Below are 24,766 nucleotides of genomic sequence, written 5' to 3'. Positions count from 1 at the left end.
ATTAGGTCTGTTACTTGAAGCAGCAGCCTGTCACTGCAGTAAATACACAAGGAGGTTATCGCTGCGATAGGCCAATGTCCACATTTCAGGTTGTCTGAACTAATGTGCAGGGGCTTGTTAGAAGAACAAAGTTGATGCTTTCTTTCCGAGGCGAGTACCAAAACCCCCAAAATAGCACCATTCAAGCAGAATTACTTTCAAATGCCCCTATGCACATGCCGACAACCCCAACAAAGGAACAGTGAATGAAGACTAGGGAGAGAACAGAAAATATGTTCTCCTCACTGATGTCTTTTAAGAGTGGCTTTTCTCAACAGCACTTAGGTTTATTCTCCTGGAACAGCTGCCAATAGTGAGACATAAAGCCTGCTACTGCACAAGTTACCATGCAAAATGTGTGCTGTGGGTACTTGTGAATGATCTTAGGTACTGTTTTTCCAGGGTGGTCCTTGGTGTAGCAAAGACACAGTGTTATGAACTGGTCACACTTGACCTGTATCCTCATACAGCAACTCCTGCCGTGTCCGCTTTTGTTGAACCACAACTTACCACTGCTTCTGTTGTTTCTGTTCTGCGTGCAGAATTCTCATCAGGTATTTTTGAGTGATGAAATAAGCATCTGGTGCCAATAAATACATTTCAGTTTAATAGTGTTGTCTTAAATGTTTCCATTTGATTTCTAGGTATAAAAGTTCCCAGGAGCATGTGAAATTATTTCCAGTCTGAACTTGCCACAGTTTCATCGTGACACTAAGAGATTACTTCAATTAGACCATCTCTTTGCTGTTCCACTGATGACAACTACACTACAGCAAAGTGAGCATTTTATCAATGATAGAAGCTGTATTTTCATGATGCCATTAGTACCAACTTTCTTCCATGGCATGTCTTTTGTACTGAAATAGTCAATGTAAGACGTTTTTTCCCCTTAAAAAAAGGTACTTTTATCCCTTAGAGAACATACCTCAGCTGGACTATATTTGTGAAGGAACTGCTGTGATTGCAGGATGAACCTCAATGAGCACAAAGTTAAATATAAACAGAATGTTGTGTTCAAGAGGCTAGGGGTCACACCTGGTCAAAAAGAAGAAAGTCATGCAAAATGCCAGCTTTGAATGTATGTATCATGTTCCATGGAATAAGCAAACACAATTTATATTGCTTTTGGACAGCTGAGTTTGCACCAGGACTCTTTTCAGAGTACTGCCTCTGCACTGCTGTATTCTCAGGTACCTCATTTTACAGTTAATGTAGCTTCTCATTCAAGATACTAAACTGCTTCAAAACAGAAACCAGAGCAATTAAGGGCAGGCTCTGGCACACAACCTTCGTGGGCAATTCATGTTTTTCCTCAACGCTTTTGCCTTGGAATGTAATGAAAGGGCAGAGCTGCTTCAGGTAACTTACCTTTACTACAGGACAGCCACCTCGTTCCAGCATCGTGTACAGTGTTGTAAGTGAGCGCACCGCGCTAACGTGAGGAGATATGGGTCACGGGTGCAGGTGTGCAATGAATCAAGCACACATTCCATTCCTGACTGTTTTCAAAAGGGTTTGAAAAGAACCACTCTCTTGCCTTTTTTACTTAGCCCATGTTTCTAACACCCAAGTTATCAAGAGACATCTGTTTTATGCCTTTACTCACCCATTACAAATACAGCCCACTATGACTTGGAATACAGCTACTCTAGGTGCAGGAGTCATCAAAATGCATGAAAGAACATTTAAGATATTTAAGACTTTGATGCCAGTAATATAGTGCACAGTATGCATTTGACTTAAGAGTATGAACAACCTGTTTATTTGATTATCTAATGCCAAAATTAAACTGACCAATATCCAGGCCACAGCAGATTTAGCCAGATTTGCTTACAAAATAAATCATTAAATTTGAACCCAGCAGACATCACTTCCCCTTCCAAACTGACCAAATACTGTCCACCTTCAACCAACTGTAAATTCAGCTTTGAGTTACTGGCCCACCATTGGCATTTCCCCCCATTCTTGTTTCTTACATAAACTTGCAACAGAAATGGTGCAAAACAGTAAGACCTGCTAGCGTAGGCAGAAAGGAATTCAAACTTTAATCTGATTGGTTTAATTTTTTTTTAGCAGGAGGAAAAAGAATAAAGTTACAAGATTCTTTTAATATTTTCACAATGTTAAACTAAAACTGAGCTCTAGGCTACATGTGTAAGTAAATCTAGAACACAAAAGGGTTAAATAAGATCTTCTTTTAAGATACAAGAACTGAAGCTTTCTTTACGTTTAACAAACTTCACAGAACAGATACTGCAGAGGAACAACCCCTTCCCGACGCTTTGTTTAGAGTGAACGTCATCCGTAATCCACGTGAACTTTTAGTGTTCTCTCAAGAGCCAACTTGAAACCATCTGTGCACTTCTAAGAAGATTAAAGAGAATATTAAGGAGGATCAAAATAGCATCTTCAGTATTAATGCAGAAAGTCTTGGTATCAATCAGAATGCCCATCAAATGCTATGGTAGGATCTCATAGGAAAAGAAAGTGCGTATCACAGCAGCCGCCAAGACTCGTGGGTTTTTGAACGCCTCACGGCAAATGTAAGTAACATCCTTGGACAGTCCCTCTCACCAGGACCACTTCCTGGAAAGGCAGCACGTCACAGAGGATTCTGCTGCCAATTTCAAATTCTCAAATAATAACAACAATAACCAATAACAACAACAACCAAAAAAAACCCTCCAAACGAAAACCAAAACCAGCTTGAACCTTCTAACGATGGGACACTTTGATTTGCTTCATGGTTAATTAACGCTAATACAGTCAGATGCTGCACTTGTGTGGAGAGACATATATATTATTCTTTTCTTAAATTAGTTGTCTCCTTGTTAATGCTCCTAGCTGGCTAGCGAAGTAACAATATAATTTGGCCTGTAAGGAGTTAGTTACCTGCAACATAGAGAACAGAGAATGACTCATACAAGCTTAGTCCTAAAACGCTGCAGTTTTTCAAGTGACATTGTTACTTCACCCTTCTGATGTTTTGTATCTGCCCAGGATTTGAAGATGAAACAAAAATCTTTCCCTCCCTCAGGTTTCCTAACAACCTTCCCTGATTGTTAATACCTTACTAACAGACCGAGAAGCTAAATTCACTCAGGATTAAGCTGGGCCGCATCAGTACAAATCGTTTTCACCTGCATAAAGCCCCTGTGTGCAGCAGGAGACATACCCATCTCTAGGTGAGCTCTTCCGTGTGTCCGGGCTGACAAGAGTGGTGCGGTTCAGCTCAGCTCCGCCTGACGCCGTAACACAGACCCATAGGCCTAAATGGATCCAAAGCATCCTACTCCATGGAATGCTTTTCACATTCACTTGCTATGCTTGCATTGCAATCGATGTGGGCAGGGATTTTCGCGGGAGCGCTGAGCTGCATAGACAGAGGGCTGGGAGAGCCCGTTTGATTATCTCACTGACGCTCTGCAGGTGAGGAACACAAACTCAGCTGCTAAGGGGCGTTGCACTGGTTGTTCCCCAATACTGTTCCTGAATTCCGTTTGCTACAAAATGTCCTTTTTTTTTTCCTCAATATATAACTCTAGCTACAGGAAGTCAGTCTGTAGAATCCAGCCATGGCTACTGTGCTGTGAATTAGCCTTATTTGATCAATTATCAGATACCTGCACTTAGCAAAAGGCAAACAAGAGCCAATCAGGTTTCGGCCGGTGGGAACTGCTGCACTGCTCAAGGTGTGTGGCATCTGTTCAGGTAAGTTGTACAATCTCTGCCGATGCCATGTAAAAAGCATGCACCATTTACTGCTCTGGGATGGAGTTGGCTGTAAGGTGAGGTCATAATTTAACTGAGAAGGAAAAAAACAAATGATCAACAACAAAAAAGGCCCAAAACAATCAAACCCTGATAGGTTCTCTATAGTAAGATAGATATAAAAATTTTTTATAAGAATCTCTGTCCCCTTTTCTTTTTTGGCTTCCTGGGAAGAACCAGAAAGATGTTCCTACCCCAATAGAATCCCTGATGCTGGTGACACTGCCTAACTCAAAAAGTCACACGCGATGAAGGCACGAGTGACCGGTCAGGTCTTCTGGCCTTAAGCAGCTGCAGTTGCTGCTCTGAGTAGTATTTCACCTCCTCAGGATTGGCTAGCAGTGAAGAAGTGAAAGGTTGCACATTAACAGTTTGTCCAAAAGCCATGTGCATAGCAAAATTTTACACCAGCCTCTATACAACTATTTGTTTTAACCCTGCAGCTGGAATGTTCCCAGCATAAGGCTTTTAGAGTGACTCCAGCAGTAACAGAAGCCTTTGGATTTTTCTTGTTTTGTTTAAATCCACTAGCTATGCTCAAAAATAGTATTTCTTTGTGGTTTTCCTTTTTATTTTGTGTGTGTTTTTGTTTTTCTTAATAGGGTGGCTAGCAGGCACCTTAGTAACCAGCCAGAAATCAATTTCAATCACCATCAATCCCTAAACTACAGAACCAGGATGGTTGGCTAAAGAAAGGAAACTGATTGGCTGTAGTCTGAAACTTGCCTAGTACAAGGTGTCTGGCTGACTTTGTCCTAAATAAGGCTAACATTAGTGAACTAAGAGAACAGCATTTGGTTGCAGTCTTGCACTCAGGAACATCCTTCACCGATACGTTGGCAAGATCTCCCTACTTTCCGATCCAGTTTCACCATTTTCATAATGGCTTCCTCACGCCCACGTCCCATGTGGTCAAAAGTGCAGTCATGTTGTTCAGGCAGGCGATGTAACATACAGAACACATAACCTACCGTGGAAAGGGAGAACAAAAAACAGTTAGGGACTGGGTTACAGTGGCAGAATCATCCGTGAATCAGGAGTGAAGGATCGACTACGTTGGGACTACTTGCTTCTCAAGATTTAATACCAGCTTTAAGTTTTCTGTTTACCTTTCTTGCAGGCATTAGTAAGTATCTGATTAAATACTGCACAAAATCAGTACCAAAAAAAAAAGATGCAGGTTATTGTCTCCTCTTCTAAAGCTACTGGGTGCTAGTCAGTTTTCCAGGGACCATGTGATTCAGAAACACACCAACAGCTTTTCTGCAGGTGAAGAGAGCACCGTGCGCAGCCACTCTGTCTAGTCTACAGACAGAACCAGCTTGTTTCTTATTTGCCTGTAACAACTTATGACAGTAAAGAAATTAACTCTCATTTCCTACCTCCTAAAATGGATGTTACACAGCAGTAAGTGGTATTAAGATGACATAGTGAGGGAGAGTCATACAATTACATGGTTCAAGTAGTCCACCACACATGAAATCAAGTATGGTATTGCCTATGCTGCAATATTTATTCCTGCCCGATGCCTCAAAGATATCAAACACAGGAAATCATGGCATCTGAGAGATGGAGATGGATAGACAGAAGAGTGAATGACCCAGAGTGTGTGCTTGTGCATCTCTGTGTGTATGAAATATTTCAAGCTTCTGGACACCTGACTTGCAGGGGTACCTTTATGTTAGTGTGATTGTTAAGAAAACAGAAAGGGGAAAAAAGTATCACACGTGGAATTAGTAAAAAAAAAGAAGAAAAATTGATTTCTCTTTGCTCTTTGTTTCAGTAGCAGCAGCAGCAGCTATGAAAAGACTTGTCTATTATCTCTGGCTGGCTTTGAAACCCAGTTCTAGGAGCAAAGGAATAAAGACAGGGTTTCTGTATTGGTATATGTGACTCAGAAATATTGACAGAAGGATACAGATTGAATTGGCGTCTCTTTCCTCTTGTGATCATTGCCTCCACTTCAGTCTCAGTCTGGGTCATACCACACTTGAATGTGACAAATATCTTTCTTGAGGTGCAAAAAATTCAACGTCTGACTGTGCAAATGAAAATATCCTTGGACTATAGTTTCAACATTAAATGGGCATTCCACTCACTTCATTCTTACAGCAAGCATGGACTGAAGGCTTCCCTTTTTTACTGAAATAAGATTTCAAACTACCGAACCAACGCCCAGCGCAGGCACAAGAATAGGTAAATACCTGACTAGGTAAGCTCAAAACTCAAGCTCATCATCTTACCTGCAAGGGATGTGTAAGAAGCAGATGCAAGAAAGTGCAGGAACAGACAGAGCTGAAGTAGTTTCAGTCCCTTGTAGGTAAAAACTATTTTAAATCCTGATGTTTTTACAGGTCCTCTTCACACAGTTAACAAGTGCAAACAGAAATGCTATTTAGTGGTAACTAAAAGAATCTTTGAGTATGTATACAGTCTGCTACACAGCTTCAGCAAGACCCTTCTGACAGTTCTTCGAAGCTAGTGAGAAAATGCACATGCAACGTGATTTATCACTTTTAAACGTGACCTTTTAGTTGCTCCATTTGTTTACCTTCTAGAGCCCCCTGCCTTTTGCAGACCAGGGTAACTTCATTATGTTCTGTTCTGTTTTGCCACACCCTCCCATTGCAAGACACTCTGTGCTTTGACATAGCTTTTTTTTCCTTCCCTTAATGAACACCTCTTTTTAGAGCACCTGTTTTCATGTAGGAAAAGCTCTACTGCATGCCAGATTTATTCTAGATGAGACTATTGTCTGTTTGTCAAGCATTTGCTTATGCATTCTTGAACAGAATTTCATTAACTGTCCATAAAGAATTGTATGCTATTTTCCCAGACTAAAGTATTTCTAATTCCAGTAACTACATGATGCAAATCTGCTCTTCATTTCCCTATTTAAATGTGTGCTGCTAATTAGAACCGATAACGCCTACAGAAAGAAGACCCAGGCACGTTTTGAACCTACTGGAGTAGTTCTGCCTGTATTGGCTGTTCTTACGGAGGGGCTTCACTCCTGAAGCGGCGATGAGATCTTGAAGTCTCATTTCCAAAAGGGACTTCCCATTGTTAGTCCCATTGCTCCAAGGGCCTAAGTCACTTTAAAGACTGGACCTGTGTTTTTGCAGATTGTATGTCAACTTTAAAGGACTTGAATACTGTTAACAGTAGCTGTATCAGTAGTACAGAATCAGCCAGGTTGGAAGAGACCTCCAAGATCATCCTGTATCAGTAGTTCTAAACTTTTCATTAGTTCAGAGTGGATATAGTCAATTAAATAGTTACTGCTATAATTCACCACTTGCTTCTTCACTGGTCTGGAAGTCAGAGTGGCTATTCTGTAGCCTGCATGAACACAAGAGTCTGATGTTTCACCCGGACTAGCAGTTTTTACAAGTTCCACTATTAACTTATGTGTGCTGGGGCAGAAGGCCAATATATGTACTTCTATCTTGATCCTTCAAACCAATCCATATTTAGAGGTGAAACCTTTTCTGCTGAGAACTCTGCCTTTATGGTTATAAAGCAAGTCAGATAAATGAACTCTTGTGGTACATTTACTGTTAAGTTCATCATAGGCAAATACAAAATACAGGTTGTCATCCCTAAAGCACATCACTGCAGAAATGCTTCTTTTAACACACTGTAACTAGAAGAAGAGCAATCACATCCTGGACTGCATCAAAAGAAGCAGATCCAGAGAGCTGATTCTGCCACTGCTCTGGTGAGACTTCACCTGCAATACTGTGTCCAGGTCTGGAGCCCTCAATACAGGAAGAGCATGGTCCTGATGGAGAGGATCCAGAGGAGGGGCAAGAAAATGATCAGGAGGTTGGAGCACTTCTGCTATGAGGACAGGCTGAGGGAGCTGGGGTTGTTCAGCCTGGAGAAGAGGAGGATCCAGGAAGACCTAATAGAAGCCTTCCAGTACCTGAAGGGGGCCTACAAGGAGGATGTTGAGATACTGTTTACAAAAGCCTGCACTGGTAGGACAAGGGGCAATGGCTTCAAACTAGAGAAAAGCAGATCCAGGTTGGATGTTAGGAAGAATGGCTACTGGAATGGGCTGCCCAGGGAGGTGGTGGAGTCGCCGTCCCTGGGGCTGTTCAAGGCAAGATTGGATGTGGCACTTGGTGCCATGGTCTAGCCTTGAGCTCTGTGGTAAAGGGCTGGACTTGATGATCTGTGAGGTCTTTTCCAACCCTGATGATACTGTGAAAAAAATACTGTGAAAAGAAGTTTTTACTATGAGGGTAGTGGAACATTGGAACAGGCTGCCCTGTTCCCAGGTAGTTGGGACCCCATCCCTGGAGATATTCAAGGTGAGGCTCGACAGGGCTCTGGGCAACCTGATCTAGTTGAGGATGCTCCTGCTTACTGCAGAGGGGCTGGACTAGATGATCTTCGGGGCTACCTTCCAACCCAGACTCTATGATTCTAGAACATGGCACAAAACCCCAGTATTTGGATTACTGCAAACTACCAATGGAGAAGCACAGCATGCTGCTGGGACTACTCTAATGGATGTTCCTGGCCAGGCACAGGGTCCCAAACTCTCCTAAAGCACATCTGGGGAACGTCACAGTTACATAAAGTGGATAATGATTACAATGGACCCTGCTACATGAATAGCACTGTAACAGAAAGGAAGCTCCTTTTTCCTCACACCTTGAGCTTTTGGTCCTGCACTTGCTGCTCACACAATCAGAAAGCTGCTCAAAGACAGCAGATTTGATTTTATTTGTGAGCATGCTCTGAAAAGTGGTAGAAGTGCCAAACCAACTTATTTAATACTTACACAGCTTACATGTTTATACAATGGCTCCATAACATTTCAAAGTGCCCCTAATTGAAAAATCTTGATGTATATTATCTAAAAATCAGTCTTCTGCTGTGACAGCTGCCCTGAAATTCAGTGTATTTGCTTTTGTGTTTTAAGAAGAGAGCTGATTTGGACCTTGCCATACAAGGGATGCCTTATGGTTAATATGGCAGTTCAATCTACTGAACCTTGTTTATGCAAAGGTAGTGTTTCTAGAAGATAAACCTTTCAAATATCCTTGCAGACATGAAAGGACAAAGTCCTTCACTGCCAAGTACTATCAATTGTCTTAATTGTTCAAGCAGGCATTTAAGTTTTCATTGCAGGCAGTAACTGCTCTGAGTTTAGCCACCTGTACTAAAATGACCCTTCCAATTCATTCAATGAAGCTCAAACGGGTAGGTAAAAGAAGTGAAGTCAATACTACCATAGAAAATCAGACCATCTGACACTTCAAATCATCTTACCTGCCCACTACCTTTTTCATTCCCAAGGGAAAAGGCAAAAGTTAGGAACTGACAGAATTTGCAACTTGCATTTGAAGAGCCTTCCTATGCAAACCCTATTCAAAAGCAGTCTCAGTGGTGGCATGGACGTACTCCAGATGCAGTTCTGTGCTGTGTGCTTTGGCTTCACAAGAAATTTTACCTTTATTCCCAATTTGAAACTCTAATCAACAAAGGTTCAAACAGAACTTAACAATACCTTGTAAAGCTGAGATGAAGGCAGCACAAACATTCTCTATCAAAGGTGTGTTACTTAAACCCACACGTGTGAGTCTGGTTGCTGTGCAAGCACAGGTTTTAATGCACCTTTAAAAGATGAAGATATCTACAGGATATCACACAACACAGCACACCCAGGCAGATTAGCCAGCAGAGATTAGCTCACACAGAGGTACATGCTGCTGCAGCACTGTTCCAAGTAACTGGGCATCATTCACCAAAAGTGTCTAGTAATCCCCCCAAAAATGTCCATCCCTTCCAACTGGAGAGACGACTTAAGGTGTTGTACCTGACACTGACAACACAGTAAAAAATGTGTGGGAGTGAATCCCCTCCCAAAAGGCATGAGATAGGTAAGAAGTGAATGAAAGGGCAGAACATAGAGCTACCAAGATGCAAAGCAAGATCCTAAAGACTTGTACAGCAAGTACCTCAGAAAATGCTCTCTGGATTTCATGATCATCCTGCTTACTCCCTTAGCACTATCCAGCCTAGCAAAACCTCCAGTGCAGCTTGCATGCACTACTAATCTAGAGTATAAAAACACTCTATCTGCTGATGGCTTGTATTATTCTCCTTCTGGATAGCCTCATTCTTACATATGCTCAGATTATCTCTTCTCTTTCTTCTGTAGAGAATGCTCTACATTGGCATTGCCAGCTTTCATTACACAACTCGAGGAACTTTCAGCTTTATATGACACCTATAAACCAAACCAAATCCCTACAAGCTAAAACAACAAGCTTCTGGAAATACGTGAGCAAAACTAGCCTGCCACCTCCCTTTCCCAGCTTTGCAAGATGCCACGGTGCTAAGCAGTCCAAAATAACTCAGCTGGGAATACTGTAATTCCTTCCTAAGGGAAAAGAGAAGTAAGGCACATCATGGTGATGCCTTCTAACAAAATAGATGTCTTTGCTCAAACTTCACAAAACACAGCTTGAGGCAGTCCTCTCTACCATTTTCACTCCAGGAAGAATGGCTGGGGATTGTTAAGCTATAAGCACTTCAAGTCAGAAGTCTCTAAATACTGATGTGCAAGATCCTGGAATCTTCCTTATCGAGGCACTTCAGTTCCATATTCCTTTGCAAACAGCATAGCTGCGGAAGATTCATGGAGCACACACCACAAAGAAGTGACCATAATTTAGCTTAATAACGTATTTTCCTAACCATTTGCTATGGTAACTGCAACTTGTCTTTTCACTATCTTCTACAGGTTGTCTTTACTCACTCTTGACTCCCAAAGAAATCAATAAACTAAAGAACCAGAAGAAAAAAAGAACTCTGCCAGTCCGGGTCTGGACATGCACTGGGGACGTCTGTCCCGCTGCGAAGGCAATCACTATCTCAGATTGCATGCTGGATGTCCATAGCTCTGTGCCATCGGTGATGCTATATAAAATGGCATGTCTAAGACTCGGAATGCTCACGAGAGGCTGCAGATGAATTTTGCAATTCTACTACTGGTTTTATGCTTTGGAGAAAAGGGAACAAGAGTTTCTTCCTTTCTTGCTTTACTTGGCTGCCTACCACTAAGAGGATAAAACAGTATGTAAGAGCATGCATTAAAGACAAGCAAGCCACTAGTGAAAAAAGAGCCCAGGAAATGAACAGAAGAAATTGTACACAGAAGAAAGACAATGTCATCTGAATCCTGTAACAGCCATTAGACAGGCATGGTTAAAGCTCCTGCAAGAATTCCTTGGACTGTAAAGAAAAGCCTTTCTATTTCCAAGTTTAGTCACATATAATCCAGGTTTCAAAATGTCTCCCATCTATTTTCTTTAAGATTAAGCCTGGGAAGCGGCTTTAGGAAGCACACAAGAGATGTGGTTCTGCACTGTAGAGACCCTGCAGACAATCCCTGATTTGTCCTTGTGTCAAACTCACTTAGCACTTGAACAGAAACCTGTCAAACTGCTTTTTTCTACATGTAAATGTGTCAGAAATTCTGAACACAGTTTCCATCACCTGTGGACAGACTACAATACAAGCTGATTTTTCAATTCTGGGTTTCTTTCGTTTGTTTTGGTTTTAATCAACAACTCTAAGGAGGCTCTGCCTAAGACACCATTCTGCTCCTTCTCTTTGGAACTAAGAAGAACTTAAGTACTACGAACACCTCTGTAGATTAGCATTTGCATTTCAATACATACCAAGGTGCCTGCGTTGCAATAGAAAACTGCAATTGAGTGGTTTGTGGTGGGCCAGGACTTAAAATACTGCAGGTCTCAGTCAGGATCAGGTCAGTTCTGCTGTATAGCACAGAACAACGGTGCCTAAATCTTTTGTTTTGGACCAAGGACTGTGCTTGTGCTACGGAACATACTAATTCTACACTACAACTTCTTCACTACGGATTCATGAGTTAAGTGCAACATCTATCAGATGACCAACTTATTTATGTAATTATTCCTGTGGATACAGCAGGCAATCAATACTCACTTCTAAACTGTTTTATACTTCAAAAGCCACTGACCTAGGCGTTTCATCCGCAGGCTCTCCTGACCTTATACATAGTCCTCAATTTTCTAAGTCAGAATCCACTGTAGTCAGGCTTAAGCTGTAGTTGTGACACCACAAACTGACTTACCAGCTAGCAGAAATGGTGAGTCGCCACTGTTGTTAAACAGTGAACGGAGAACTGGGAGATGATCTCAGTTCATCTCTGGTGGCAGGTACAACTTCAGAGACATGATGCATTTTAATTTGTCACACACTTTCTCAATATAACTGAAGGAAACATTTTTTTTCCAGAAGTCTTGTGCCACGTTCAAAGCACAAAGTTTAACAACACTTCCCAAAGAAAGCACTTTGCTCTCACTGCCTTGCAGCATCAGTGCCAGCGCCAGACAACGAGCACCAATGTATGACTAACCTGAGGGAGTTAGGGGAGTTCTGAAGTTAGAAGTTTAGACTTTAGGTAGGTAAAGAGAGTTTGCTTATATGAATACCATATGATCTTGCAGCGATCTGTTCAGGAGAAATTCACATCATGGCTGCACTTGTAAGAAGGCCATTCACGGGCTGAGAACGTCAAAACAACACTGCACCTCCCATGCTCCTAGTTTCACAAGGTTATATCCTGTAGGATGCAGGAGAGTGAATCCAGAGAACAGGCTATGCAGTAGGAAAAAGAACAGTAATGCAAAAAGAAATCCTGCTAGTGTCCAAAAGCAGACACCTCAAAGCAGAGGCAAAGCATGACAGGCAACAGCACTGCAAACGGCAGAACTCTTTTACAGGTGGATTTTCCACAGGCTATACTGGCACGCAAAACCGATTTGTTTGCTGTTCAGAACTTCTGGATTTGAGAGCGGTATGAAATCTTTTTAAAAGTCTTCTGAGAAAGGGCAAGTGGACAGCAGAGCTGTCCAGTGTCAATGCAGGGCTTTGGGCAGAGTGCCTGACATTTTAGAAAGAGCCAGATGAGTATTAAGACTTCTAGAATTCTCTCTACACCAAGTCCACCTGAGCCAATACACTTCTCCCAGAAGCTGAGGATTTAATTAAAAGCCAAAGTGTACCCAGTAATTTAATTAAAATAGCAAGCAACAGTGAGTGATTCAATAATGTATGTGTATCATTTTGTTTAGCCCAATGAAAATGCAGTAAAGATAAGAACTAATAAAGAACTGGAATGAATAATTAAAGGGTCTATACTAACATACTGTACGAGTTGTATTAGCTGTTCTCCTGGATCCTTCAAATCATCACATGCTGAATACGAGTCCAGGTTTGACTTTCAGTGTATCTCCTGAATTATATTATTTATGTCTTGGGTTTAAATAGCTTTCCAGAGGTTGTTCCATATTGATCCACAGTCTGACAACCGCTAGGTGAGCTGGCCAAATGACTGCAGAGAAGCAGTTCTATTATTTTAAGCTTAAATTAAATTTATTTTATCTCTTAATCTCCTACTTACACCTTATGTCCCAGGTCTGTTAGATCACAGGTTCTGCCCTGTGCAATTCCTGCAGCCTCTTGCGGTGCACGTCACCAGTAATTAATCTTCTAACTAAAAGGAAATAGAGGTCCATTCCCTATTTATACTATAAAGGAAAACAAATGCTTAGAGCCATGTACACTTCCCCCTTCCCTCTTTTAGTGAGTGACTTTACAGCACTCCTTGCCCCATTTGCTCAGACTGTGGCTGGGCACCCTGTATACCACTTAGGCATGTATTTGAAAACTTTCAGCAACTCAGGAGCATGTAAGGACTGTGAATGCCTCTGCAGGTAAACATTTTCATTTCAATAAAGATACAGTTACATAAACATATTGCTTTTTAAAATGCAGTGAAGAGAATATTATATCTCAGTGATTAAGAATATCCATAAATAGAGATTTTCAGCTCTTGAAGCTTTCCTCCAAAGCCAGGAATACTTAATATCAAAAGCCCCTGCCACAGACTAAAATCATTCTTTTAACTCCTGTGAAAAGTGATGCACACTGATCTTTCTTCCATTTACTTAGAATGCCCACAGCAACCTAGGGGATAATTAAGGAGAACCAGGAAAGTGGGTAGTCTCAAGCCCCAGTCCCTAACGTGGCATTTAATACCACAGTTGGCATTTTCCTTTATACTTATTTAGTTTGTAGGGAGAAAAATACCTCTAGCTCCTGGAAAGAATCCTGTCTTCTCAAGCCAAAATTTGACGGTTCCTTCTGATGCAGCAATTGGTGTGATTGCCCACCCACTCCACCCCCCCTGGCTACTTCTTCCTATAATGAATTTAGACTTTCACCAACAAAATTTACTTTGCATCACTCCTTCCTACCTAAGCCTTACTTCACGGTTGAACAAGCTGGTTCCTTCAGGAATTATCAGGCTATTACAGTACATTTTTGGGCTTTCTGAATTGACTTCAGATATCAAGCACATAAGTAAAATCAGTAATTTTGTCTGGACGAGGGGATTGAGTCCAGCATCAGTAAGTTTGCAGATGACACCAAGCTAGGAGCAGGTGTTGATCTGTTGGAAGGTAGGAGAGCCCTGCAGAGGTACCTGGACAGGCTGCATGGGTGGGCAGAGGCCAATGGGATGAGATTGAACAAGGCCAAGTGCAGGGTTCTGCACTTTGGCCACAACAACCCCAAGCAGCACTACAGGCTGGGGACTGAGTGGCTGGAAAGCAGCCAGGAGGAAAGGGACCTGGGGGTACTGATAGATAGTAGCTGAAGATGAGCCAGCAGTGTGCCCAGGTGGCCAAGAGAGCCAATGGCATCCTGGCCTGCATCAGAAGCAGTGTGGCCAGCAGGACAAGGGAGGTTATTCTGCCCCTGTACTCAACACTGGTCAGGCCACACCTTGAGTGCTGTGTCCAGTTCTGGGCCCCTCAATTCAAGAGAGATGTTGAGGTGCTGGAATGTGTCCAGAGAAGGGCAACAAAGCTGGTGAAGGGCCCTGGAACACAAACCCCATGAGGAGAGGCTGAGGGAGCTGGGGGTGTTTAGCCTGGAGAAGAGGAGGCTCAGGGGCGACCTCATTGCTGTCTACAACTACCTGAAGGGAGGCTGTAGCCAGGTGGGGGTGGCCTCTTCTCCCAGGCAACCAGCAACAGAACAAGGGGACACAGTCTCAAGTTGTGCCAGGGTAGGTCTAGGCTGGATGTTAGGAAGAAGTTCTTCACAGAGAGAGTGATTGGCATTGGAATGGGCTGCCCAGGGAGGTGGTGGAGGCACTGTCCCTTGAGGTCTTCAAGAAAGGACTGGCTGGGGCACTCAGTGCCATGGTCTGGTTGACTGGATAGGGCTGGGTGATAGGTTGGACTGGATGATCTTGGAGGTCTCTTCCAACCTGCTTGATTCTATGATTCTAAGTACGTTTGATTCACTTTAAAGGGAATCCTTCTCTTGGCATTATCTTTCCTTCTGAGAACAGGCTGCTGCAGCCTCCTGCCAACCAGCAGAAGCCTTAGCTCCGAGTGCACGGTCCTGGCGAAGCTGTAACACAACACTGTGGGACCCTGGATAAATAAAGACTCTGCCTTTACGTAATAAAAGTAAAGTAAGAATTTTGATTAGAAAAGGTAGGGAACTTTAACCTTCAGAAATGTTTCCTTTAACAGCTAGCAGATAGGTATCTATTATCTTCATTTTTCTGATAAGGAAAAAAATGACTCAAAGACTGAACAAATTACTTCCCTAAAGGTAATAAAAGGGATGGAATTAGAAATAAGGTTGTTTCAGTCAGAGTTTTATGTTCCACTTCACCAGGTTGTGTATGTCTTAGCTATACAAAACAATTTAAAATTGCATAATCTTTTCATTTCCAGATATGGTTCTTCTGTTGCCAGAGTATGAGAGGTGCCTGTTGCAGAACTTCACACAGGGCAGTGACAGAAATCGAGCACATGCTGCAAGACACCCACATTAACTGGCAAAGCTGGGGTAATATACCAGAGCCTTTTCAAATGGGATCTCCTGAGTCCTAGTTATAAGCAGCCCATAAACTCCAGTTACACCTTTATACCTGTAGACAGCTTTTCTAAAGCCTAGGCACTAAAGTGTTCTTCTAAGCCCTATCCTTGGAACCCATGATACACCAATTAGTCAACTGCTTTGCAACTGTTTAGCTTACTAGTATTTTCAGAACACATTGCTCACAGAGATAAAAAAACTCCTATTCTTTACCAAACTACATTCTTGGGATAACATATGTGCAAAATAAGCCAAAACAACCCCCAAAATAACCCAACCCAAAGTCTTTTGAGTTTGAATTTGAACCTCAGTAATTTTTTTGTCTAAACAAGCACCTTAAGGAAACAGTCAGCAGGAGACAGTTGAATCCTGTACATCCTAAGGCCTGGCAGGAAGATTTGCCAGAATTACAGCCTGTAACCAGTTACTATTTTCCCTTTCATTCTTCTTATTGAACTACTTGATTCCTCATTTCCAGAAGCAGTGTGTGTATTTGATTTCAACCAGTGGAAACATTTCTGGTTTACCAACACATAATCATATCCTGAAGCCACTTTGGTTCGTAACAGCTAAATCTTGCCCATCTAGAAAGTCAATTTGCCAGTGCCATTACAATCCTTCTCCACAGAAAAAGTTCCATGGAAGCAGAACCATCATTTGATCTTTTGCTACGTTTTAAGAGAAACACTAGCTTCAGAACATGTTCAACTACTTTGCACAAAGATGAAGCAGCTGTCAGGGCTTTGCTTTGGCGGGGTTTTTGTTTTATTTTGCTTATCTATTCACATTTGCTTCTTTCTTCCCATTCTTGTAAAGGTCATTTTTAAATTAACTGAGTAAATCAAATCATTCCAAAATTTTTCTGGCACAATCCAAACAAGTGCCTCATCTCCTGTGCTTATGAACAAGCAGCTCTGTTGTACAAGTCAAGAACCCACCGCTGTTTTTCTTCCACTTGTTCTACTACTGAAACAGTGAGACCTGCTGCCACAGTTATCTGTAAAAAAGATACAGTCTCTTCTGGGTGAACTTTGTTCCTGATGGCCAACAGAAATGCTCAGTGCTTGGTACGAGTCTGTTGTTCTCTTACTCTTATCCCTGTGCTTAGTGAAGATCAGAACAAAAATAAAGCAGCACACATTGGAAAATAATTCTGCCAAGTTATCAATGTTTTATGTAGAACTAAAATAAAAGCAGGGATGTGGAAAAATAACCATAGAAACGTACCAGAAGTTTCTTTTTTATACTTAATAAATATGCTTCTGTATTTGCATATGTGCATATATATTTAAATCTATACAGATATAATCTGAGACAAGTTTCTGAAATGGCTTAGGAAGTATGTTTGCCCAATATGTTTTTACATTTTGCTCCTGTCCTTGCCAAGATTACAGCTTTTCACAGCTTGTTTATAATGCTTATCTCCTTTAATCTGCATTTAGTCATTAATGTGAAATCCCTTCCACTGTTAGTATTATTTACAGGTATCCATTTCTACACATACAGATACATAGAACTGCCAAGCACCAATTACAGTTAGAACACACGAACCTCGAGTCACGAGATGGCTTAGGATGTACAGTATTTTGTAAGGGATACGATGACAATTTAGTTTTAACATTGTTCTAATGCAAGATTAATGTGCTGGCCTTGGGTATATTCCCTCATCACCTTAAGGTCAGCTTCCCCTTTAGCCACTTTCTTCAGATGACTTCTCAATTGTTCCCAGGAGTAACTTTCCTCATGATCACTAATTCACATGCAATGGTATGTGGTGTACTGATATTAGTACAAAAATTAAACTGAAGACTTCACAAGCATTTTTTGGACAGACACTTTTTTGATCAGCTAACTTAAGTCTTCTCTCTTGCTTTACCAGCCAACCAGAGTACCTTTGTTTCTGTCACTAATTCCTTTCATCTACTTAACAGGCATTTATAATTGCCTGTCCCATTGCCCCTATTTTTTCCTGCCTGTTTTCAGTCAGTGTAGTTAAGCATTCATTTACATGTGTTTTTTTCCTCTAGGCAGGTAATTGAAAGATTACTCAAATACACAGTTTGTGGTTGCTTTACCTCCCTATTTTACAGTCTTTCACAGTTTAGCTTCTACTTTATCTTTCACTCCCTAGATGAATAAATTAGTTATCCAAGCCAACTGTGCATCCTGCATTATTATGCCCTTAATTCTTTATTTTCTGTTCTTCCTGTGCCTTCCTCTAATCTAAGCAAAGAATGCAGACTCTTAAGTGTTTTTATGCATTATCCTTTCAAGAAACAAGCCACAAAGTACAAATCCAGTTATGTACTACTCAGACACATTGATTTTCTGTGCTCAAAATAATCTCACCCGTGCTAACCACATCTTGAGGAAACATTTCCCCAACTTGTAACTAAAATTTACCATGGCATTTACCCACTTTGCATTAAAGTCACATTCAGCACCCTCTCAAGACACCCAGCATATCATACACTGCAGAGACTAAAATCTGTGTCTTCTTTCTACAAATGGGCTTTGGTAGTTAAGATCTCAATCACAGTGAGCAGTGGTTTATATGGATAAAGTTATATTCACATAAAATTCCAGACTAATTAGGCAGGAAATGTATGTCCCTATAAAGGAGCAGGCTGTGGTGTGCTCCAACAACGTGCTATACTCACATTTCACACATTCAGCACAGTGGGGCAGCACTCAGGCTAACCATCAAAGTTAGACTTGTATCCTGACTCAGTCTACTGCTGTAGAAGCTGCTTGTGAATGTGCATCCCTTCCAGTCAAGAAACAGACAAGCATCAATACTTGCTAACGTCTCACAACCAAAAACTGCAAAGCAACACGCTTCGCCTTCACCCTCGCCTGAGGTTAGCAGTTACTGCAGCATCCATCAAGAGAGCACTGAATACATTAAATTTTCAGAGCTATCCACATCCTGGGAAATTGTTCCTTGGTACAACACAGCCTAAGCCAGTAGTAAAACTTCAAGACAATCTTTTCAGCCCACACAGCCAAGAAATCCTAGGAACAACAGTTTGGTCAGAGTGGACCACAGCAGACCACAATACAGTCTGATCAAACTGGAAGGTTTCAGCATCTTTACATCCTGTTAAAGATCTACTCTGGCTAAAGAACCCCAAAAAGTTGAGACTCCTGTCTAAGAAGCACACAAATCAGCAACAGCTCTCTTACAGTACTGACAACATGGAAGCTAAAGACAGGCTTACTTTTCAGGGCCCATTATTTTGGCCAACCTATTGATCGCCAAGAGTTCTGGACAGGTGAAGCCTGAGCTACACACATGTCTCTTAGGATGTGACCAACACATAGCAAACCATTAAAAAAAAGCTGGTGAAGAGTTGGTACACTGCACTAATTATTCCTTAATTGCCAACTGAGACTGGAGGTTATTCAGCCTGGAGAAGAGCAGGCTAGGCTGGATGTTAGGAAGAAGTTCTTCACAGAGAGAGTGATTTGCCAATGGAATGGGCTGCCCAGGGAGGTGGTGGAGTCACCATCCCTGGAGGTGTTCAAGAAAAGCCTGGATGAGGCACTCAGTGCCATGGTCTAGCTGACTGGCTAGGGCTGGGTGCTAGGTTGGACTGGATGATCTTGGAGGTCTCTTCCAACCTGGTTGATTCTATGATTCTACGGCAGATGTGAAAGAGCTTTACTGATCATCTAGAATATCCTGTCACATCTCCTGCAACAGTGTTAAAGACCACTGCAGACTTCTCTGTGTTGGATTCATACAGCAGGTGATAGACAGAACTAGTCTTTGCTGTGAAATACTAAGCCTCTGCCATAAAATTAAACTGGGCTTTTCTGGGCAAAATAACTTCTATGGCTTATAAGCTTACAGCTCAGTATCTTCTAAAAATGCAGACAACCTGCCTTTCCTTAAAATACATTTTCAAAGCTCTGTGTTAGACAGCTATTTTAACTCATAAATTTGCCTCCCCTAGTTCTAAAGCAAGTTTGTGGCAACCACTTGCTTATCACATCACTGAACTGACAACTTAATTTTCAGATCAAGGATCACAGGCAACTGATTTAGAACTGCTTACACCCGCAGAGAAATGCTGTAACAGAACTGTAACCTGAAGAATATGGTTCCCATAACTCACGATGACAAAACTATGTACTAAATCTCACATTAAACTGTTACCTTCCTTCAGTATAACAATTACCCATCGTGAGGCTCAAAACAACTGAAAGCCTCACCAAAACTAGGGACAGTCGCTGTTCTGAAAACATGCCTAGTGTAACTGCCATCCAGAAACGTTTGACAGGAAGCTGGGTTTGTTCTGGGAGTGTTGATTTAAAGGTTATGCAGTCAGATAGGCACAAAATGAGACTTCATTAAAACCTGTATTTTTCTCACCGAAGCTTGCAAAGTGCATCAGCAATTAACAATTCCTATCACTTCCCTCAGTTCACAACGTGAAAAGGCTCAGAACTCATCTTACAAATTGCTCTTTTGAAGATCAAAGAGAAGCTGAATTTGTCTGTGTGTGCTCTGGATGAGTTTGTAATTTACTGGAACTTTCAGAGAAGGCTTGGCAGCACGCTCATTTGACAGCCCCAGGGTACGGGATTCAGGGGAGCTCTGTGACTCTTCCCTTCCGAGTTCCTTCCTTGCCTTTAATTGGCACCTCATTAGAAATTAATGAAAATGACATCCTCTGTTCTTCCTGCTCCAGGCACAGACTGCTACAAAAAGGCCCATCACAATTCATAACGCATTCGGTTTACATAGCAATGGCTCTTAAGCATTATTTATGAGATGTGAATTTCTTGTCAGCAGTTAATAACTTGTACAGAGGGGAAGCAGAATGAAAAAAGATCTTGAGAGTTTGCCTGTATGAAAATAAACAAACCTTTCTGCAGCTGAAGAATGTTGTGTTTGAATATGAAGAACCCTCACTAGAGCTCCCTTCGCGGTAGGAAACTGTTTTTCTTCATGCCAAAGCCTTGCTGCTCTGTCCAGTCTGTCTAAAATTCCATGTAGTGTCAAGTGAACAAGCTCAGCAGCATCACCCCTCTGGACCTCTTACTAGAGGACAGCAGACCCAACACAGCAGTTTCCCAATGATCTTAAAATTCATATAAACTCTCAGGTCTAAAGAAGCAGCTCACTCTCTCTGTCCCTCTTAAAAAGGCAAGTCCTGTGGATTAATATCTGCAGATATATCTATATTAAAACATTGTCCAGTATGTGTATTTTAATTTCCACTGCATCCCACTAAAAATAACACCGAAGAGCCACCAAAAGGTACATCAACAAAAAAACTATTGGAAATCATCTCCTCTTAACATTAGGACAAGATGATGTATAAAAGCTAACAATAAAATTGCTGTTCTGTGAAGCCTTGAGAGTCAATTTGGATTTTAACAGCAGTGCTTGAGCTATGTAATGTTTCTGTGGGCAACCCTTTCTCTGTCCATCGGAGCAATCACACACATCTGTCCTTTTAAAATGGTACCTGCCTTTCTACTGATTCTGACTACCAGGATTTCCTGTGATGTTTAAAGTCAAGGGCTTTTCCCCATGTTTTTCCCCATTGCTGTAAAGATCAATATGCCAATAAATCTGACAGCAGTCGTTCAAAGTCCAGATCAAAGTGTGTTTTACCTTGGCCATTACTGTTTAAGAGCATACTTGTGTGTTTGACACCAGCTGATGATATTTCGAACGCTGCCAGTTACACATGCACCATTGCCTGTGCTGCTTTTTTTTGGTTTGTTTTTTTTTTTAGAATCAACCAGGTTGGAAGAGACCTCCAAGATCATCCAGCCCAACCTAGCACCCAGCCCTAGCCAATCAACCAGACCATGGCACTAAGTGCCTCATCCAGTCTTTTCTTGATGATCTGTGAGGTCTCTTCCAACCTTGGTGATACTGTGATACTGTGATACCTCCAGGGACGGTGCCTCCACCACCTCCCTGGGCAGCCCATTCCAATGCCAATCACTCTCTCTGTGAAGAACTTCTTCCTAACATCCAGCCTATACCTACCCTGGCACAACTTGAGACTGTGTCCCCTTGTTCTGTTGCTGGTTGCCTGGGAAAAGAGGCCACCCCCCACCTGGCTACAATGCCCCTTCAGGTAGTTGTAGACAGTAATAAGATCACCCCTGAGCCTCCTCTTCTCCAGGCTAAACAGGCCCAGCTCCCTCAACCTCTCCTCACAGGGTTTGTGTTCCAGGCCCCTCACCAGCTTTGTTGCCCTTCTCTGGACATGTTCCAGCACCTCAACATCTCTCTTGATTTGAGGAGCCCAGAACTGGACACAGAACTCAAGGTGTGGTCTGACCAGTGCTGAGTACAGGGGCAGAATAACCTCCCTTGTCCTACTGGCCACACTGCTCCTGATGCAAGCCAGGATGCCATTGGCTCTCTTTGCCACCTGGGCACACTGCTGCCTCATCTTCAGCTACTATCTATCAGTACCCCCAGGTCCCTTTCCTCCTGGCTGCTCTCCAGCCACTCAGTCCCCAGCCTGTAGTGCTGCTTGGGGTTGTTGTGGCCAAAGTGCAGAACCCTGCACTTGGCCTTGTTAAATCTCATCCCAACAAAAGAATCTTCCTAACAAAAGAAAGAGGATAACCTAATCCAGTGTGGATTTAGAAGCATTTTAAACGAACGAAAGCTTCAACACATTTATTCTGTCCTATCTTGTGTCACAGCCTTCCCAAGGCTTCTGGTCTAGCTGGTCATTCATGGGCAAAGTAACCAAATTTTCCAGAGGGTGGAGTAAAGGTAGTGAGAATGGTTTCTCTAAGGCAGCTTCTTTAAAAATGGCAAAAGCTACATGTTGTTGAGCACTGGAAAAGCAGTTTAGCTCACGTGAAGCTGAGGTGACCTGTTCTGGTCAGCAGCAGCGTTTTGTTTGCTGCTTCTTATTATGAGAAGTAAGTAGTGCAGGATATGCCTATTTTCATGTCACATAAGTAGTTAAGATCTCAATCACAGAACACACACACTGACTACAGCGCTCATGAAACATTACAGATCATCTGTCTTTTCAGTTGTGTTGTAAACATGGAAATAAGACTTCTGCTTCCCACTTCTCTCATTGAATGTGTGGGATATAAATGTTTATTATATCCCATGTAAGATGTAATCTGTAAAGTAGCAATGCAAATATTCATTTCCTCACTTATTGCTGAGGATCTCAGAATTCTTCGTTTCATATTCATGTTTTATTAACACACTTTATGAACTTTAACAGATGTCTTTCCATAAAGTTTTATATATCCAGTGGAAACTACTGAATGATTCCTCCAATATTCCAGCAATGTTCAATTATGGAACTACTTTCAAGAAAAACTGAGATGATCCAACTAGAAACATTTGTCACATATTTATAGGGAAAAAAAAGGAATGCAGATCGGACCCAACGTAGCAACTAAACAAACTTCTCCAAATACATGGACACAAGCACGGTCAGAGAGCTTTCAACACAAGATTATAGCAGGTAAAACTGCTATGTGCATTATCAGTGGGTCTGTTAAGCCAGCTCTGTACACAACAGTTCCATGAAGGACAGGGCATCTCCTCTGGAATCTACCCACATTAATTACTGTTTCAGAAAGATTATTTGCATGCAGCATAAGCCCCCAGATTGCTGCCTGCATGAGATTATCAGCCTCAATTCAATTAGCTGAGCAGTATCACCAAGTTTTGAAAAGCTGGATGTCTTTAGAAGTGTGTGGTGAACAAGTCTCCCTCCCAGTTAACTGCAAGAATGAAAACATTTTTGGCTAAAAGGCTGCATTGGTTTTAACTTCTTAATAATAACATGATGATAAAATGAAGAATGTAGATGCTGACCTATGCTCTTTTAAGCTCTATAAAAGCTCTGTCATCTTCGCATATTTACCAGTGTGCTTTGTGTTTCTTCTCCTGTCAAGTGGGGATGATGCTCTCCTGCCTTACAGGGACTTCTGAAGCTAAATTCATTAACATCTGAGATCTCTCGAGACAAGGCAGCACATCAAGGCCAAAGTTTCAGAGGGGAAATTATACAGGAACTAATTATAACTTTTCACAAGCAGTGGAAGCTACAACTTCTGTTTAAAGTATCTCTGAAAGAGTGAAAAAAGGCAGGTGCTCTCTGTGCTTCCACCTTCGGTAGGGATGGGAGTGTGGCTGCATTAGAAAAGCCAGATGCTACCGACAAACAGTACTCACCACAGCGACAAGATCCCAGTTCCTGCTGTACTAGCTCCAGTTTCGTTTGGCACTGGAAGCATCGGCGCCTGCTCTTCTGTTTGGATCGGCTGCTTTCCTCAGGCCTGTCATTACTGTCATCCAGGAGCCGCGGCCGCTTCACAGGGGAAGCCTCACTCTCCGACTGGGAATCTGTTGTGTTCACAACAAATATTTTAGGAAAAATATTAGAACTTCCTTGCTGAGGCATCCCTGTGGGCAGACTGAAGGCATATTGCTTTCAGCTGGGGTCACCACCACGCAGCGGGAGCCTTTCCTGCCTGTTGCATGCACATTTTTTCTTACAGTCAAAATGAGCATCTGGCGAAGGACAATTTTTCCTTGTTCTCTACGAGAACCCCTCCTGCCAGCAGTACTGAATACAAAACGAACTGATTCGCTTTCTTCCCGCCACGGCTGGGTCATACAGAGGTACAGGTACAGCACATGCCACCACGTGCTAAACAACTGCAGGCTTCAGCTGTCATCTCATGCAGTTTCTCCTCTGTGCCTTCTTCGTTCTCCCAGCACAAACTAGCCAAACAAAGGTTTGACCTATTTCCCTCCTGGGCAGAAGGGAGATTTTTAAGGAAGAGCATATAAATTACATCTTTCATGACCTTACTGTGCTTTCTTCTCTTTCCACGTGGGTAGCAATTTAAATCTAAACTGGTATACACCAACAGTACCAACCCAAACAAAGTAAGACCGACCCGCTGGTGCACGCTGCAAATTCAAAGTGCTCAGCTGCTTCCAGAGAATCAGTCAGAATACTCT

The 24,766-nt window shown here is 42.1% G+C and overlaps 1 protein-coding gene across 3 annotated transcripts in view; it reads right to left on the bottom strand.

Annotated features, from left to right (window-relative positions):
• Positions 1–1,778: 1,778 nt before the first annotated feature.
• Positions 1,779–24,766, bottom strand: part of ZFAND3 (zinc finger AN1-type containing 3) — a 137,420-nt gene continuing 114,432 nt past the window's right edge. For 2 of the 3 annotated variants that reach the window (XM_064158852.1, XM_064158853.1), the window contains 2 exons: positions 23,972–24,142; positions 1,779–4,777 (listed from right to left, as the gene is read on the bottom strand). In XM_064158852.1, coding sequence (XP_064014922.1) covers positions 4,623–4,777; positions 23,972–24,142 — 326 coding nt within the window. In that variant the 3' untranslated portion in view covers positions 1,779–4,622. Of the gene's footprint in view, positions 4,778–23,009; positions 23,518–23,971; positions 24,143–24,766 lie in introns of those variants that run through there. The other variant, XM_064158854.1, reaches the window with a different exon arrangement.

This window comes from Pogoniulus pusillus, chromosome 18 (genome assembly GCF_015220805.1).
Source record: "Pogoniulus pusillus isolate bPogPus1 chromosome 18, bPogPus1.pri, whole genome shotgun sequence".
Classification (NCBI taxonomy): Eukaryota; Metazoa; Chordata; class Aves; order Piciformes; family Lybiidae; genus Pogoniulus; species Pogoniulus pusillus.
This window is presented reverse-complemented; position numbering and strand designations above follow the sequence as displayed.